The 18,065-nt window shown below is 48.9% G+C and overlaps 1 protein-coding gene across 1 annotated transcript in view; it reads right to left on the bottom strand.

The window, feature by feature from the left end:
• Positions 1–18,065, bottom strand: part of LOC139544426 (metalloprotease TIKI1-like) — a 149,949-nt gene that overhangs the window by 15,931 nt on the left and 115,953 nt on the right. Inside the window, exon 5 of the mRNA XM_071351498.1 lies at positions 11,373–11,463. Within this exon, the coding sequence (XP_071207599.1) occupies positions 11,373–11,463 (91 nt within the window). The remainder of the gene's footprint in view (positions 1–11,372; positions 11,464–18,065) is intronic.

Below are 18,065 nucleotides of genomic sequence, written 5' to 3'. Positions count from 1 at the left end.
AGCTGTGTAGAGTGGAGGAGCTGTGTAGAGTGGAGGAGCTGTGTGGAGTGGAGGAGCTGTGTGGAGTGGAGGAGCTGTGTAGAGTGGAGGAGCTGTGTGGAGTGGAGGAGCTGTGTGGAGTGGAGGAGCTGTGTAGAGTGGAGGAGCTGCGTAGAGTGGAGGAGCTGTGTAGAGTGGAGGAGCTGTGTAGAGTGGAGGAGCTGTGTGGAATGGAGGAGCTGTGTGGAGTGGAGGAGCTGTGTGGAGTGGAGGAGCTGTGTGGAGTGGATGAGCTGTGTAGAGTGGAGGAGCTGTGTAGAGTGGAGGACCTGTGTAGAGTGGAGGAGCTGTGTAGAGTGGAGGAGCTGTGTAGAGTGGAGGAGCTGTGTGGAGTGGAGGAGCTGTGTAGAGTGGAGGAGCTGTGTAGAGTGGAGGAGCTGTGTAGAGTGGAGGAGCTGTGTGGAGTGGAGGAGCTGTGTGGAGTGGAGGAGCTGTGTGGAGTGGAGGAGCTGTGTGGAGTGGAGGAGCTGTGTAGAGTGGAGGAGCTGTGTGGAGTGGAGGAGCTGTGTGGAGTGGAGGAGCTGTGTGGAGTGGAGGAGCTGTGTGGAGTGGAGGAGCTGTCTAGAGTGGAGGAGCTGTGTGGAGTGGAGGAGCTGTGTGGAGTGGAGGAGCTGTGTGAAGTGGAGGAGCTGTGTAGAGTGGAGGAGCTGTGTGGAGTGGAGGAGCTGTGTGGAGTGGAGGAGCTGTGTAGAGTGGAGGAGCAGCTGTGTAGAGTGGAGGAGCAGCTGTGTAGAGTGGAGGAGCAGCTGTGTAGAGTGGAGGAGCTGTGTAGAGTGGAGGAGCTGTGTAGAGTGGAGGAGCAGCTGTGTGGAGTGGAGGAGCTGTGTGGAGTGGAGGAGCAGCTGTGTGGAGTGGAGGAGCTGTGTGGAGTGGAGGAGCAGCTGTGTAGAGTGGAGCAGCTGTGTAGAGTGGAGCAGATGTGTGGAGTGGAGGAGCAGCTGTGTGGAGTGGAGGAGCTGTGTGGAGTGGAGGAGCTGTGTAGAGTGGAGGAGCTGTGTAGAGTGGAGGAGCTGTGTGGAGTGGAGGAGCTGTGTAGAGTGGAGGAGCAGCTGTGTGGAGTGGAGGAGCTGTGTGGAGTGGAGGAGCAGCTGTGTGGAGTGGAGGAGCTGTGTGGAGTGGAGGAGCAGCTGTGTAGAGTGGAGCAGCTGTGTAGAGTGGAGCAGATGTGTGGAGTGGAGGAGCAGCTGTGTGGAGTGGAGGAGCTGTGTGGAGTGGAGGAGCTGTGTAGAGTGGAGGAGCTGTGTAGAGTGGAGGAGCTGTGTGGAGTGGAGGAGCTGTGTGGAGTGGAGGATCAGCTGTGTAGAGTGTAGGAGCTGTGTGGAGTCGAGGAGCAGCTGTGTAGTCTAACCTACTGCTCTGAACACACAGAACATTCAGCTTGTAACTGTTTGAATTTACAAGAACCCTTGGGATGTTCTGCAGTTGATTATGTGGATCTACGGGGCTTTACAGCTTCTGGGCCATTTTACCCACAAAGAGGAATGTGTACGCAGTGTAACAAAACAACTACAAAATGGTCAAATATTTCACAATGACCAATGAGGAATTGACTGGGCTGGCAGGTAGCCTAGCGGAGTGTTGGGGGCAGTAACCCGAAAGGTCGTTGGTTCGAATCTCCGAGAGGACTAGATGAAAAATCTGTCGACGTGCCCTTGAGCAAGGCACTTCACCCTAATTGCTCCTGTAAGTCGCTCTGGATAAGAGAGTCTACTAAATGTAAAAATGGGGTCACAATGAATGTTTTTGCCCTTTGTTATAATGTGTTTAATGTTTACAATATAATTGTAGTGTGTATAATTTGCAGTAATTATTTAGTCTGTGCATTAATGTGTTCTGTATAATTATAATGTGTAATGTGCATACTAACATGTATAATGTGTATACTAACATGTATAATGTGTATACTAACATGTATAATGTGTATACTAACATATACAGTAGAATGTGTACACTAACATGTATAATGTGTATACTAACATGTATAATGTGTATACTAACATGTATAATGTGTATACTAACATAAACAGTAGAATGTGTACACTAACATGTATAATGTGTATACTAACATGTATAATGGGTATATTCATGTGCAGTGATTATGTATCCCTGATGTTATAAGGGTGTAAAATGTGTATATGGTGTATAAGGTGGATAAGGGTGTAAAAGGTGTATACAGATATATAAGGGTGTATAAGGGTGTAAAAGTGTATACAGATATATAAGGGTGTAAAAGGTGTATACGGTGTGTAAGTATAAGGTGTATAAGGGTGTACATTAGGCGATGTACTGCCTACATAGCCTAATGTTCCCCATGTCTACATAAGTCTACATACTGCCTACATAGCCTAATGTTCCCCATGTCTACATAAGTCTACATACTGCCTACATAGCCTAATGTTCCCCATGTCTACATAAGTCTCCATACTGCCTACATATCCTAATGTTCCCCATGTCTACATAAGTCTACATACTGCCTACATAGCCTAATGTTCCCCATGTCTACATAAGTCTCCATAATGCATACATAGCCTAATGTTCCCCATGTCTACATAAGTCTCCATACTGCCTACATATCCTAATGTTCCCCATGTCTACATAAGTCTACATACTGCCTACATAGCCTAATGTTCCCCATGTCTAAATAAGTCTACATACTGCCTACATAGCCTAATGTTCCCCATGTCTACATAAGTCTCCATACTGCCTACATATCCTAATGTTCCCCATGTCTACATAAGTCTCCATACTGCCTACATAGTCTAATGTTCCCCATGTCTACATAAGTCTCCATACTGCCTACATATCCTAATGTTCCCCATGTCTACATAAGTCTACATACTGCCTACATAGCCTAATGTTCCCCATGTCTAAATAAGTCTACATACTGCCTACATAGCCTAATGTTCCCCATGTCTACATAAGTCTCCATACTGCCTACATATCCTAATGTTCCCCATGTCTACATAAGTCTCCATACTGCCTACATAGTCTAATGTTCCCCATGTCTACATAAGTCTCCATACTGCCTACATATCCTAATGTTCCCCATGTCTACATAAGTCTACATACTGCCTACATAGCCTAATGTTCCCCATGTCTACATAAGTCTACATACTGCCTACATAGCCTAATGTTCCCCATGTCTACATAAGTCTCCATACTACCTACATAGCCTAATGTTCCCCATGTCTACATAAGTCTCCATACTGCCTACATATCCTAATGTTCCCCATGTCTACATAAGTCTCCATACTGCCTACATAGCCTAATGTTCCCCATGTCTACATAAGTCTCCATAATGCCTACATAGCCTAATGTTCCCCATGTCTACATAAGTCTCCATACTGCCTACATAGCCTAATGTTCCCCATGTCTACATAAGTCTCCATAATGCCTACATAGTCTAATGTTCCCCATGTCTACATAAGTCTCCATACTGCCTATATAGCCTAATGTTCCCCATGTCTACATAAGTCTCCATACTGCCTACATAGCCTAATGTTCCCCATGTCTACATAAGTCTCCATACTGCCTACATAGCCTAATGTTCCCCATGTCTACATAAGTCTCCATAATGCCTACATAGCCCAATGTTCCCCATGTCTACATAAGTCTCCATACTGCCTACATAGCCTAATGTTCCCCATGTCTATATAAGTCTACATAGCCTAATGTTCCCCATGTCTACATAAGTCTCCATACTGCCTACATAGCCTAATGTTCCCCATGTCTACATAAGTCTACATAATGCCTACATAGCCTAATGTTCCCCATGTCTACATAAGTCTCCATACTGCCTACATAGCCTAATGTTCCCCATGTCTACATAAGTCTACATAATGCCTACATATCCTAATGTTCCCCATGTCTACATAAGTCTACATAATGCCTACATATCCTAATGTTCCCCATGTCTACATAAGTCTCCATACTGCCTACATAGCCTAATGTTCCCCATGTCTACATAAGTCTCCATACTGCCTACATAGCCTAATGTTCCCCATGTCTACATAAGTCTCCATACTGCCTACATAGCCTAATGTTCCCCATGTCTACATAAGTCTCCATAATGCCTACATAGCCCAATGTTCCCCATGTCTACATAAGTCTCCATACTGCCTACATAGCCTAATGTTCCCCATGTCTATATAAGTCTACATAGCCTAATGTTCCCCATGTCTACATAAGTCTCCATACTGCCTACATAGCCTAATGTTCCCCATGTCTACATAAGTCTACATAATGCCTACATAGCCTAATGTTCCCCATGTCTACATAAGTCTCCATACTGCCTACATAGCCTAATGTTCCCCATGTCTACATAAGTCTACATAATGCCTACATATCCTAATGTTCCCCATGTCTACATAAGTCTACATAATGCCTACATATCCTAATGTTCCCCATGTCTACATAAGTCTCCATACTGCCTACATAACCTAATGTTCCCCATGTCTACATAAGTCTCCATACTGCCTACATAGTCTAATGTTCCCCATGTCTACATAAGTCTCCATACTGCCTACATATCCTAATGTTCCCCATGTCTACATAAGTCTCCATACTGCCTACATAGTCTAATGTTCCCCATGTCTACATAAGTCTACATACTGCCTACATAGCCTAATATTCCCCATGTCTACATAAGTCTACATAATGCCTACATAGCCTAATGTTCCCCATGTCTACATAAGTCTCCATACTGCCTACATAGCCTAATGTTCCCCATGTCTACATAAGTCTACATAATGCCTACATATCCTAATGTTCCCCATGTCTACATAAGTCTCCATACTGCCTACATAGCCTAATGTTCCCCATGTCTACATAAGTCTCCATACTGCCTACATAGTCTAATGTTCCCCATGTCTCCATACTGCCTACATATCCTAATGTTCCCCATGTCTACATAAGTCTCCATACTGCCTACATAGCCTAATGTTCTCCATGTCTACATAAGTCTACATACTGCCTACATAGTCTAATGTTCCCCATGTCTACATAAGTCTACATACTGCCTACATATCCTAATGTTCCCCATGTCTACATAAGTCTCCATACTGCCTACATAGCCTAATGTTCCCCATGTCTACATAAGTCTACATACTGCCTACATATCCTAATGTTCCCCATGTCTACATAAGTCTACATACTGCCTACATAGCCTAATGTTCCCCATGTCTACATAAGTCTCCATACTGCCTACATAGCCTAATGTTCCCCATGTCTACATAAGTCTCCATACTGCCTACATAGCCTAATGTTCCCCATGTCTACATAAGTCTACATACTGCCTACATAGCCTAATGTTCCCCATGTCTACATAAGTCTCCATACTGCCTACATAGCCTAATGTTCCCCATGTCTACATAAGTCTACATACTGCATACATAGGCTAATGTTCCCCATGTCTACATAAGTCTCCATACTGCCTACATAGCCTAATGTTCCCCATGTCTACATAAGTCTACATACTGCCTACATAGCCTAATGTTCCCCATGTCTACATAAGTCTCCATACTGCCTACATAGCCTAATGTTCCCCATGTCTACATAAGTCTACATACTGCCTACATAGCCTAATGTTCCCCATGTCTACATAAGTCTCCATACTGCCTACATAGCCTAATGTTCCCCATGTCTACATAAGTCTACATACTGCCTACATATCCTAATGTTCCCCATGTCTACATAAGTCTACATACTGGCTACATAGTCTAATGTTCCCCATGTCTACATAAGTCTACATACTGCCTACATAGCCTAATGTTCCCCATGTCTACATAAGTCTCCATACTGCCTACATAGTCTAATGTTCCCCATGTCTACATAAGTCTCCATACTGCCTACATAGTCTAATGTTCCCCATGTCTACATAAGTCTACATTAGGGGGTATTAATGAGGGTTAAGTTTAATTGAATAATGAGCTATAGAAATAGGAATCTGTCAGCAGAGAACGAGTTAAATAAAAAGGGGTAATTACGGCAGAATTTTCAGATGATTTGCAGACAACATTTTTCAAAACAGTCCGAGCAGAACGGAGCAGACATCTGGTTCTGGTCTACGGGTGAAATTACACCAACTAGGAGAAGTGGTGCTTTCTGGGAAATGATTTCCAATTGAAAACCAGTCGGTGAAACTGAGAGACAAAAATAAAGAAATCCCACACAGGCCTCAGGGGGTTGGCTGCAGTATGAATCACAGGCCTCAGGGGGTTGGCTGCAGTATGAATCACAGGCCTCAGGGGGTTGGCTGCAGTATGAATCACACAGGCCTCAGGGGGTTGGCTGCAGTATGAATCACAGGCCTCAGGGCGCAGGCTGCAGTATGAATCACACAGGCCTCAGGGGGTTGGCTGCAGTATGAATCACACAGGCCTCAGGGGGTTGGCTGCAGTATGAATCACAGGCCTCAGGGCGCAGGCTGCAGTATGAATTACACAGGCCTCAGGGGGTTGGCTGCAGTATGAATCACACAGGCCTCAGGGGGTTGGCTGCAGTATGAATCACAGGCCTCAGGGGGTTGGCTGCAGTATGAATCACACAGGCCTCAGGGGGTTGGCTGCAGTATGAATCACACAGGCCTAAGGGGGTTGGCTGCAGTATGAATCACACAGGCCTCAGGGGGTTGGCTGCAGTATGAATCACACAGGCCTCAGGGGGTTGGCTGCAGTATGAATCACACAGGCCTCAGGGGGTTGGCTGCAGTATGAATCACACAGGCCTCAGGGGGTTGGCTGCAGTATGAATCACACAGGCCTCAGGGGGTTGGCTGCAGTATGAATCACACGCCTCTGTACGTCTCTCTGTATATCTGTATATATATCCAGAGAATGAGGGTATGCTGGGGTAGTCAGAGAGAGAGAGAAAGGAGGGGTAGTCAGAGAGAGAGAGATCAGAGAGAGAGAGGAAGGAGGGGTAGTCAGAGGGAGAGAGAAAGGAGGGGTAGTCAGAGAGAGAGAGAGAAAGGAGGGGTAGTCAGAGAGAGAGGAAGGAGGGGTAGTCAGAGAGAGAGAGAGAAAGGAGGGGTAGTCAGAGAGAGAGAGAGAAAGGAGGGGTAGTCAGAGAGAGAGGAAGGAGGGGTAGTCAGAGAGAGAGAAAGGAGGGGTAGTCAGAGGGAGAGAGAAAGGAGGGGTAGTCAGAGGGAGAGAGGAAGGAGGGGTAGTCAGAGGGAGAGAGGAAGGAGGGGTAGTCAGAGAGAGAGAGAGGAGGGGTAGTCAGAGAGAGAGAGGAAGGAGGGGTAGTCAGAGGGAGAGAGAAAGGAGGGGTAGTCAGAGGGAGAGAGGAGGGGTAGTCAGAGAGAGAGGTCCAGTCGCCAGGACCACAAATTCCATCTAGACACCGTTGCCCTAGAGCACACAAAAAACTATACATACCTCGGCCTAAACATCAGCACCACAGGTAGCTTCCACAGAGCTGTGAACGATCTGAGAGACAAGGCAAGAAGGGCATTCTATGCCATCAAAAGGAACATAAATTTCAACATACCAATTAGGATCTGGCTAAAAATACTTGAATCAGTCATAGAGCCCATTGCCCTTTATGGTTGTGAGGTCTGGGGTCCGCTCACCAACCAAGATTTCACAAAATGGGACAAACACCAAATTGAGACTCTGCATGCAGAATTCTGCAAAAATATCCTCCGTGTACAACGTAGAACACCAAATAATGCATGCAGAGCAGAATTAGGCCGATACCCACTAATTATCAAAATCCAGAAAAGAGCCGTTAAATTCTACAACCACCTAAAAGGAAGCGATTCCCAAACCTTCCATAACAAAGCCATCACCTACAGAGAGATGAACCTGGAGAAGAGTCCCCTAAGCAAGCTGGTCCTAGGGCTCTGTTCACAAACACAAACACACCCCACAGAGCCCCAGGACAACAGCACAATTAGACCCAACCAAATCATGAGAAAACAAAAAGATAATTACTTGACACATTGGAAAGAATTAACAAAAAAACAGAGCAAACTAGAATGCTATTTGGCCCTAAACAGAGAGTACACAGTGGCAGAATACCTGACCACTGTGACTGACCCAAACTTAAGGAAAGCTTTGACTATGTACAGACTCAGTGAGCATAGCCTTGCCATTGAGAAAGGCCGCCGTAGGCAGACATGGCTCTCAAGAGAAGACAGGCTATGTGCTCACTGCCCACAAAATGAGGTGGAAACTGAGCTGCACTTCCTAACCTCCTGCCCAATGTATGACCATATTAGAGACACATATTTCCCTCAGATTACACAGATCCACAAAGAATTAGAAAACAAACCCAATTTTGATAAACTCCCATATCTACTGGGTGAAATTCCACAGCGTGCCATCACAGCAGCAAGATTTGTGACCTGTTGCAACAAGAAAAGGGCAACCAGTGAAGAACAAACACCATTGTAAATACAACCCATATTTATGTTTATTTATTTTAACTTGTGTGCTTTAACCATTTGTACATTGTTACAACACTGTATATATATAATATGACATTTGTCATGTCTTTATTGTTTTGAAACTTCTGTATGTGTAATGTTTACTGTTAATTTTTATTGTTTATTTCACTTTTGTATATTATCTACCTCACTTGCTTTGGCAATGTTAACACATGTTTCCCATGCCAATAAAGCCCCTTGAATTGAATTGAATTGAATTGAATTGAGAGAGAGGAAGGAGGGGTAGTCAGAGGGAGAGAGAAAGGAGGGGTTGTCAGAGGGAGAGAGGAAGGAGGGGTAGTCAGAGGGAGAGAGAAAGGAGGGGTAGTCAGAGAGAGAGAGAGGAGGGGTAGTCAGAGAGAGAGAGGAAGGAGGGGTAGTCAGAGGGAGAGAGAAAGGAGGGGTGGTCAGAGGGAGAGAGGAAGGAGGGGTAGTCAGAGAGAGAGGAAGGAAGGAGGGGTAGTCAGAGAGAGAGAGAGGAGGGGTAGTTAGAGAGAGAGAGAAAGGAGGGGTAGTCAGAGAGAGAGAGAGAAAGGAGGGGTAGTCAGAGAGAGAGAGGAAGGAGGGGTAGTCAGAGAGAGAGAGGAAGGAGGGGTAGTCAGAGGGAGAGAGAAAGGAGGGGTAGTCAGAGAGAGAGAGAAAGGAGGGGTAGTCAGAGAGAGAGAGGAAGGAGGGGTAGTCAGAGAGAGAGAGAAAGGAGGGGTAGTCAGAGAGAGAGAGGAAGGAGGGGTAGTCAGAGAGAGAGAGAGGAAGGAGGGGTAGTCAGAGAGAGAGAGGAAGGAGGGGTAGTCAGAGAGAGAGAGGAGGGGTAGTCAGAGAGAGAGAGGAAGGAGGGGTAGTCAGAGGGAGAGAGAAAGGAGGGGTAGTCAGAGAGAGAGAGAAAGGAGGGGTAGTCAGAGAGAGAGAGGAAGGAGGGGTAGTCAGAGAGAGAGAGAGAAAGGAGGGGTAGTCAGAGAGAGAGAGAAAGGAGGGGTAGTCAGAGAGAGAGAGAAAGGAGGGGTAGTCAGAGAGAGAGAGGAAGGAGGGGTAGTCAGAGAGAGAGAGGAAGGAGGGGTAGTCAGAGAGAGAGAGAAAGGAGGGGTAGTCAGAGGGAGAGAGAAAGGAGGGGTAGTCAGAGAGTCAGGTAGTCTGACTCAGTGAGCATAGCCTTACTATTGAGAAAGGCCGCCGTAGGCAGACATGGCTCTCAAGAGAAGACAGGCTATGTGCACAATGCCCACTAAATGAGGTGGAAACTGAGCTGCACTTCCTAACCTCCTGCCAAATGTATAACCATATTAGAGACACATATTTCCCTTAGATTACACAGATACACAAAGAATTAGAAAACAAACCCAATTTTGATAAACTCCCATATCTACTGGGTGAAATACCACAGTGTTCCATCACAGCAGCAAGATGTGTGACCTGTTGCCACAAGAAAAGGGCAACCAGTGAAGAACAAACACCATTGTAAATACAACCCATATTTATTTTATTTATTTTAACTTGTGTGCTTTAACCATTTGTACATTGTTACAACACTGTATATATATAATATGACATTTGTCATGTCTTTATTGTTTTGAAACTTCTGTATGTGTAATGTTTACTGTTAATTTTTATTGTTTATTTCACTTTTGTATATTATCTACCTCACTTGTTTTGGCAATGTTAACACATGTTTCCCATGCCAATAAAGCCCCTTGAATTGAATTGAATTGAATTGAGAGCGAGAGTAAGGAGTTGTAGTCAAATAGTGCGGGAGGGTGGTATAAAACCAGGGTAGATACTGGGGAGGGTAGAGAGGCGGGTGGTGTGGTATAAAACCAGGGTAGATACCGGGGAGGGTAGAGAGGCGGGTGGGGTGGTGGTGAGGACAGGGTAGATACCGGGGAGGGTAGAGAGTTGGGTGGTGTGGTATAAAACGAGGGTAGATACTGGGGAGGGTAGAGAGTTGGGTGGTGTGGTATAAAACGAGGGTAGATACTGGGGAGGGTAGAGAGGCGGGTGGTGTTGTATAAAACCAGGGTAGATACCGGGGAGGGTAGAGAGGCGGGTGGTGTGGTATAAAACCAGGGTAGATACCGGGGAGGGTAGAGAGGCGGGTGGGGTGGTGGTGAGGACAGGGTAGATACTGGGGAGGGTAGAGAGTTGGGTGGGGTGGTATAAAACCAGGGTAGATACTGGGGAGGGTAGAGAGGCGGGTGGTGTGGTATAAAACGAGGGTAGATACCGGGGAGGGTAGAGAGGCGGGTGGTGTGGTATAAAACCAGGGTAGATAGCGGGGAGGGTAGAGAGGCGGGTGGTGTGGTATAAAACGAGGGTAGATACCGGGGAGGGTAGCGAGGCGGGTGGTCTGGTGGTGAGGACAGGGTAGATACCGGGGAGGGTAGAGAGGCGGGTGGTGTGGTGGTGAGGACAGGGTAGATACTGGGGAGGGTAGAGAGGCGGGTGGGGTGGTATAAAACCAGGGTAGATACCGGGGAGGGTAGAGAGGCGGGTGGTCTGGTGGTGAGGACAGGGTAGATACCGGGGAGGGTAGAGAGGCGGGTGGTGTGGTGGTGAGGACAGGGTAGATACCGGGGAGGGTAGAGAGGCGGGTGGTGTGGTATAAAACCAGGGTAGATACTGGGGAGGGTAGAGAGGCGGGTGGGGTGGTATAAAACCAGGGTAGATACCGGGGAGGGTAGCGAGGCGGGTGGTGTGGTGGTGAGGACAGGGTAGATACTGGGGAGGGTAGCGAGGCGGGTGGTGTGGTGGTGAGGACAGGGTAGATACCGGGGAGGGTAGAGAGGCGGGTGGTGTGGTGGTGAGGACAGGGTAGATACCGGGGAGGGTAGAGAGGCGGGTGGTGTGGTATAAAACCAGGGTAGATACCGGGGAGGGTAGAGAGGCGGGTGGTGAGGACAGGGTGTATCATTACCTGCTAATGGGCTGCCCTGCAGGAGTGTGCTCCACTTCATAGCCCTGACTCCTCAGCACATCAATCACTGTGTTGTTGCCCAGGAAGTGACCTGAAATATAAACACAGTTCACTTTTCAGTCTCTGTTTCAGTCGCCCTGCGAGACACAGACAGGAGTCGAACCACGTCACTCAGCGTGCGTCACAGACGGCCTCAACTTCCCTTTATAGTGCACTACTTTTCACCAGATCAACCAGATGAGCAGTGAAGAGAGAGAGGAGATGAGTAGTGAAGAGAGAGAGGAGATGAGATGAGCAGTGAAGAGAGAGAGGAGATGAGTAGTGAAGAGAGAGAGAGAGGAGATGAGTAGTGAAGAGAGAGAGGAGATGAGATGAGCAGTGAAGAGAGAGAGGAGATGAGCAGTGAAGAGAGAGAGAGAGGAGATGAGTAGTGAAGAGAGAGAGGAGATGAGATGAGCAGTGAAGAGAGAGAGGAGATGAGTAGTGAAGAGAGAGAGAGAGGAGATGAGTAGTGAAGAGAGAGAGGAGATGAGATGAGCAGTGAAGAGAGAGAGGAGATGAGTAGTGAAGAGAGAGAGAGAGGAGATGAGTAGTGAAGAGAGAGAGAGAGGAGATGAGCAGTGAAGAGAGAGAGAGGAGATGAGTAGTGAAGAGAGAGAGAGGAGATGAGTAGTGAAGAGAGAGAGAGAGGAGATGAGTAGTGAAGAGAGAGAGAGAGGAGATGAGTAGTGAAGAGAGAGAGAGAGGAGATGAGTAGTGAAGAGAGAGAGAGAGGAGATGAGTAGTGAAGAGAGAGAGAGAGGAGATGAGTAGTGAAGAGAGAGAGAGAGGAGATGAGTAGTGAAGAGAGAGAGAGAGGAGATGAGTAGTGAAGAGAGAGAGAGAGGAGATGAGTAGTGAAGAGAGAGAGAGGGGTGATGAACAGTGAAGAGAGAGAGGAGATGAGCAGTGAAGAGAGAGAGGAGATGAGTAGTGAAGAGAGAGAGGAAATGAGTAGTGAAGAGAGAGAGGAGATGAGTAGTGAAGAGAGAGAGAGAGGGGTGATGAACAGTGAAGAGAGAGAGAGAGGGGATGAGTAGTGAAGAGAGAGAGAGAGGAGATGAGTAGTGAAGAGAGAGAGAGAGGGGATGAGTAGTGAAGAGAGAGAGAGAGGAGATGAGTAGTGAAGAGAGAGAGAGAGGAGATGAACAGTGAAGAGAGAGAGAGAGGGGTGATGAACAGTGAAGAGAGAGAGAGAGGGGTGATGAACAGTGAAGAGAGAGAGAGAGGAGATGAGCAGTGAAGAGAGAGAGAGGAGATGAGTAGTGAAGAGAGAGAGAGAGGAGATGAGCAGTGAAAATCTACAGTTAAAAATGGTCTAATTGATCTGGTGACAAGGCTTCTTCCTGGAGTCTGTCTGCTTATTGAAAACCAAGTCATTAAAATGTAATTAACCTGTAGGGTAGATCAAATTCAGTTACAATTTCACCTAAATGAGTTCACGCTCGTCTTATCACTAAGGTGTGAAACCGCTGATGTGCATTTCACATGTACTTGTTTTATATATTGAGCAGACACCCCCAACCTGTCTACTCAACACAAAGACCGTGAATAGCATCTGGGAGGTCTGATTCAAATAAACTTCATATGTACAGGAAGTGGTATAAAAAAAGAACGATCATATGAAACTGATTAACATCAAGTCTGTTCCAAAGATGAACTAATTTGGAATTATAAACTACATCAGACACGTATAATTATCATGATGTTCTGCAGAGAGAAAGACGGAAAAACAGAAATTATGTTTTAACAGATCGGTTTTTCCTGAAATGATTGTTAAATGATGGCTGGCAGATCCATTGGGTTATTCATCGCATAACTCTCGTCTCACCGTTTAAACCTGAATGTCGTGCCAGTGATGAGAGAGAGACAGAGATACAGAGACACATAGAGAGATACAGAGACACAGAAAGAGAGAGAGAGAGACAGAGAGAGAGAGAGAGAGAGAGAGAGAGACAGAGAGAGAGAGAGAGAGAGAGACAGAGAGAGAGACAGAGAGAGAGACAGAGATACAGAGAGACAGAGAGACAGAGAGAGAGAGAGAGACAGAGAGAGACAGAAAGAGACAGAAAGAGACAGAAAGAGACAGAGAGACACAGAGAGAGACAGAGAGAGACAGACAGAGACAGAGAGAGACAGAGAGAGACAGAGACACACAGAGAGACAGAGAGAGACAGAGAGAGACAGAGACACACAGAGAGACAGAGAGAGACAGAGAGAGACAGAGAGAGACAGAGACACAGAGAGAGACAGAGAGAGACAGAGAGACAGAGACAGAAAGAGACAGAGAGAGACAGAGAGAGAGAGAGACACAGAGAGAGACAGAGAGAGAGAGAGAGAGAGAGAGACACAGAGAGAGACAGAGAGAGAGAGAGAGAGAGACAGAGAGAGACAGAGAGAAACAGAGAGAGAGAGAGAGATACAGAGAGAGGTCTAGTGTATGTGCCTGTGGTGCTTGTAAGGACAAGAAAAAGTATCTTGAGGTAGAATGTGACCTAGAGAGGAGTAGCAAGATCAGACAGATAGGAGTAGCAAGATCAGACAGATAGGAGTAGCAAGATCAGACAGATAGGAGTAGCAAGATCAGACAGATAGGAGTAGCAACATCAGACAGAGAGGAGTAGCAAGATCAGACAGATAGGAGTAGCAAGATCAGACCGATAGGAGTAGCAAGATCAGACAGATAGGACTAGCAAGATCAGACAGATAGGAGTAGCAAGACCAGCCAGATAGGAGTAGCAAGATCAGACAGATAGGAGTAGCAAGATCAGACAGATAGGAGTAGCAAGATCAGACTGATAGGAGTAGAAAGATCAGCAAGGTAAGGGTTAGATCTCAGGTACAGGTGAGCCCTGGGCTGGGTTAGGGTTAGATCTCAGGTACAGGTGAGCCCTGGGCCGGGTTAGGGTTAGATCTCAGGTACAGGTGACTAGCGTGATGAGTAATGAAGGTAATGACTCAGGTTGGCTGTTAATCATGTTAAAAGGAAGGAAGCCACAGGACAGGAAGGCTGGAATGTACTAACTATTGCTGTAGGTTGGCCTGTGGGTTATACTGACCTCAGACTGTCGTGAAGAGGGCACGACAAAACCTATTCCCCCTCAGGAAACTAAAAATATTTGGCATGGGTCCTGAGATCCTCAAAAAGTTCAACAGCTGCAACATCGAGAGCATCCTGACTGATTGCATCACTGCCTGGTATGGCAACTGCTCGGCCTCCGACCGCAGGGCGCTACAGAGGGTAGTGCGTACGGCCCAGTACATCACTGGGGCTAAACTGACTGCCATCCAGGACCTCTACACCAGGCGGTGTCAGAGGAAGGCCCTTAAAATGGTCAAAGACCCCAGCCACCCCAGTCATAGACCGCTCTCTCTACTACCGCATGGCAAGCGGTACCAGAGTGCCAAGTCTAGGACAAAAAGGCCTCTCAACAGTTTTTACCCCCCAGACATAAGACTCCTGAACAGGTAATCAAATGGCTACCCGGACTATTTGCAGTGTATACCCCCCCCAAACCCTCTTTTACACTACTGCTACTCTCTGTTCAGCATATATGCACAGTCACTTTAACCATATCTACATGTACATACTACCTCAATCAGCCTGACTAACCAGTGTCTCAGACTGACCTCCCCCCTCTCCTTTTCTATATATATCTCTCTCCTCCTCTCGGTCTCTCACCTTCCCTCTTCCTTTCTCTCTTTCTCTCTCCCCCTCTCTCTCTCTGTGTCTCTCTCTCTCTGTGTCTCTCTCTCTCTCTCTCTGTCTCTGTCTCTCTCTCCTCCCTCCCTCTCTCTGTCTCTCTCTCCTCTCTCTCTCTGTCTCTCTCTCCTCTCTCTCTCTGTCTCTCTCTCTCTCTCCTCTCTCTCTCTCTCCTCCCTCTCTCTGTCTCTCTCTCCTCCCTCCCTCTCTCTGTCTCTCTCTCCTCTCTCTCTCTGTCTCTCTCTCTCTCTCTCCTCCCTCTCTCTCTCCTCCCTCTCTCTGTCTCTCTCTCTCTCTCTCTCTCTCTGTCTCTCTCTCTCCTCCCTCTCTCTCTATCCCTCTCTCTGTCTCTCTCTCTCCTCCATCCCTCTCTCTCTCTCTCTCTCTCTCTCTCTCTCTCTCTCTCTCTCTCTCTCTCTCTCTCTCTCTCTCTCTCTCTCTCTCTCTCTCTCTCTGTCTCTCTCCTCCCTCTCTCTCTGTCTCCCTCTCATTCAAAACTTTCCTGGCTACATGAACATGAGTTTTTAAGCAGTGCTCTACAGATGTTGAAGTCTGTTTCTCTTTCTGTGTGTGTGTGTGTGTGTGTGTGTGTGTGTGTGTGTGTGTGTGTGTGTGTGTGTGTGTGTGTGTGTGTGTGTCTGTGTGTGTGTGTCTGTGTGTGCGTGTCTGTGTGTGTGTGTTTGTTTGTGTGTGCGTGCGTATGTGTGTGTGTGCGGGCTATTCACTGGTAGTAATATCCAAGTACTGGCACACCAGTCACTCTGCTACATGTTCCCTAGAAATGTAATTACTAGAATGGAAAACACAGCAATTTGGTACGTTGTATAGATTGTATTTCTATGGCTCATACCCACACTGCTCCCAGCCCTAACCCGAGGCAGGCACTCAGACCAGGCACATCAGACAGCTGGAGCCGGCCCAGCCCTCTCTCAGACCAGGCACATCAGACAGCTGGAGCCGGCCCAGCCCTCTCTCAGACCAGGCACATCAGACAGCTGGAGCCGGCCCAGCCCTCTCTCAGACCAGGCACATCAGACAGCTGGAGCCGGCCCAGCCCTCTCTCAGACCAGGCCGAGGTGTGGTTTGATTTCCGAGGGATAACGCCGTTGGCTGGGTCAAAATGTCAACATAAGTCCTCCCTCAGCCCCGGAGCCTGCTGACAACTGAGTAAACAACTTTAACGGTGGGGAGACAGGGCCAGGGAGACAGGGCCAGGGAGACAGGGCCAGGGAGACAGGGCCAGGGAGACAGGGCCAGGGAGACAGGGCCAGGGAGACAGGGCCAGGGAGACAGGGCCAGGGAGACAGGGCCAGGGAGACAGGGCCAGGGAGACAGGGAAACAGGGCCAGGGAGACAGGGAAACAGGGCCAGGGAGACAGGGCCAGGGAGACAGGGCCAGGGAGACAGGGCCAGGGAGACAGGGCCAGGGAGACAGGGCCAGGGAGACAGGGAAACAGGGCCAGGGAGACAGGGAAACAGGGCCAGGGAGACAGGGCCAGGGAGACAGGGCCAGGGAGACAGGGCCAGGGAGACAGGGCCAGGGAGACAGGGAAACAGGGCCAGGGAGACAGGGAAACAGGGCCAGGGAGACAGGGCCAGGGAGACAGGGCCAGGGAGACAGGGCCAGGGAGACAGGGCCAGGGAGACTGGGCCAGGGAGACAGGGCCAGGGAGACAGGGAAACAGGGCCAGGGAGACAGGGCCAGGGAGACAGGGCCAGGGAGACAGGGCCAGGGAGACAGGGCCAGGGAGACAGGGCCAGGGAGACAGGGCCAGGGAGACAGGGAAACAGGGAGACAGGGCCAGGGAGACTGGGCCAGGGAGACAGGGCCAGGGAGACAGGGAAACAGGGCCAGGGAGACAGGGCCAGGGAGACAGGGCCAGGGAGACAGGGCCAGGGAGACAGGGCCAGGGAGACAGGGCCAGGGAGACAGGGCCAGGGAGACAGGGAAACAGGGCCAGGGAGACAGGGCCAGGGAGACAGGGCCAGGGAGACAGGGAGACAGGGCCAGACAGACAGGCCAGGCAGACAGGGACAGACAGACAGGGACAGACAGACAGGGCCAGGCAGACAGGGCCAGGCGGGCAGACAGGGCCAGGCGGGCAGACAGGGCCACTGGCCATTAGAGAGGTGTGTCAGGGGGCTGAAATAGGCCAAAGGTGACCAGGAGGATAGGATAGTGTGGAGTGGGGTAGGGTGGAGTGGGGTAGGGTAGGGTGGAGTGGGGTAGGGTAGGGTGGAGTGGGGTAGGGTGGAGTGGGGTAGGGTAGGGTGGAGTGGGGTAGGGTAGGGTGGAGTGGGGTAGGGTGGGATAGGATAGTGTGGAGTGGGGTAGGGTAGGGTGGGATAGGATAGTGTGGAGTGGGGTAGGGTAGGGTGGAGTGGGGTAGGGTAGGGTGGAGTGGGGTAGGGTGGGCTGGGATAGGATAGGGTGGAGTGGGGTAGGGTAGAGTGGAGTAGGGTGGGCTGGGATAGGATAGGGTGGAGTGGGGTAGGGTAGGATAGGATAGTGTGGAGTGGGGTAGGGTAGAGTGGGGTAGGGTAGGGTGGAGTGGGGTAGGGTGGGCTGGGATAGGATAGGGTGGAGTGGGGTAGGGTGGAGTGGGGTAGGGTAGGGTAGAGTGGGGTAGGATAGGGTGGAGTGGGGTAGGGTGGAGTGGGGTAGGGTAGGATAGGATAGTGTGGAGTGGGGTAGGGTGGAGTGGGGTAGGGTAGGGTGGAGTGGGATAGGGTAGGGTGGAGTGGGGTAGGATAGGGTGGAGTGGGATAGGGTAGGGTGGAGTGGGGTAGGGTAGGGTGGAGTGGGGTAGGATAGGGTGGAGTGGGGTAGGGTAGGGTGGAGTGGGATAGGGTAGGGTAGGGTGGAGTGGGGTAGGGTAGGGTGGAGTGGGGTAGGGTAGGGTGGAGTGGGGTAGGATAGGGTGGAGTGGGGTAGGGTAGGGTGGAGTGGG

The sequence above is a fragment of the Salvelinus alpinus genome, chromosome 18 (genome assembly GCF_045679555.1).
Source record: "Salvelinus alpinus chromosome 18, SLU_Salpinus.1, whole genome shotgun sequence".
Classification (NCBI taxonomy): domain Eukaryota; kingdom Metazoa; phylum Chordata; class Actinopteri; order Salmoniformes; family Salmonidae; genus Salvelinus; species Salvelinus alpinus.
This window is presented reverse-complemented; position numbering and strand designations above follow the sequence as displayed.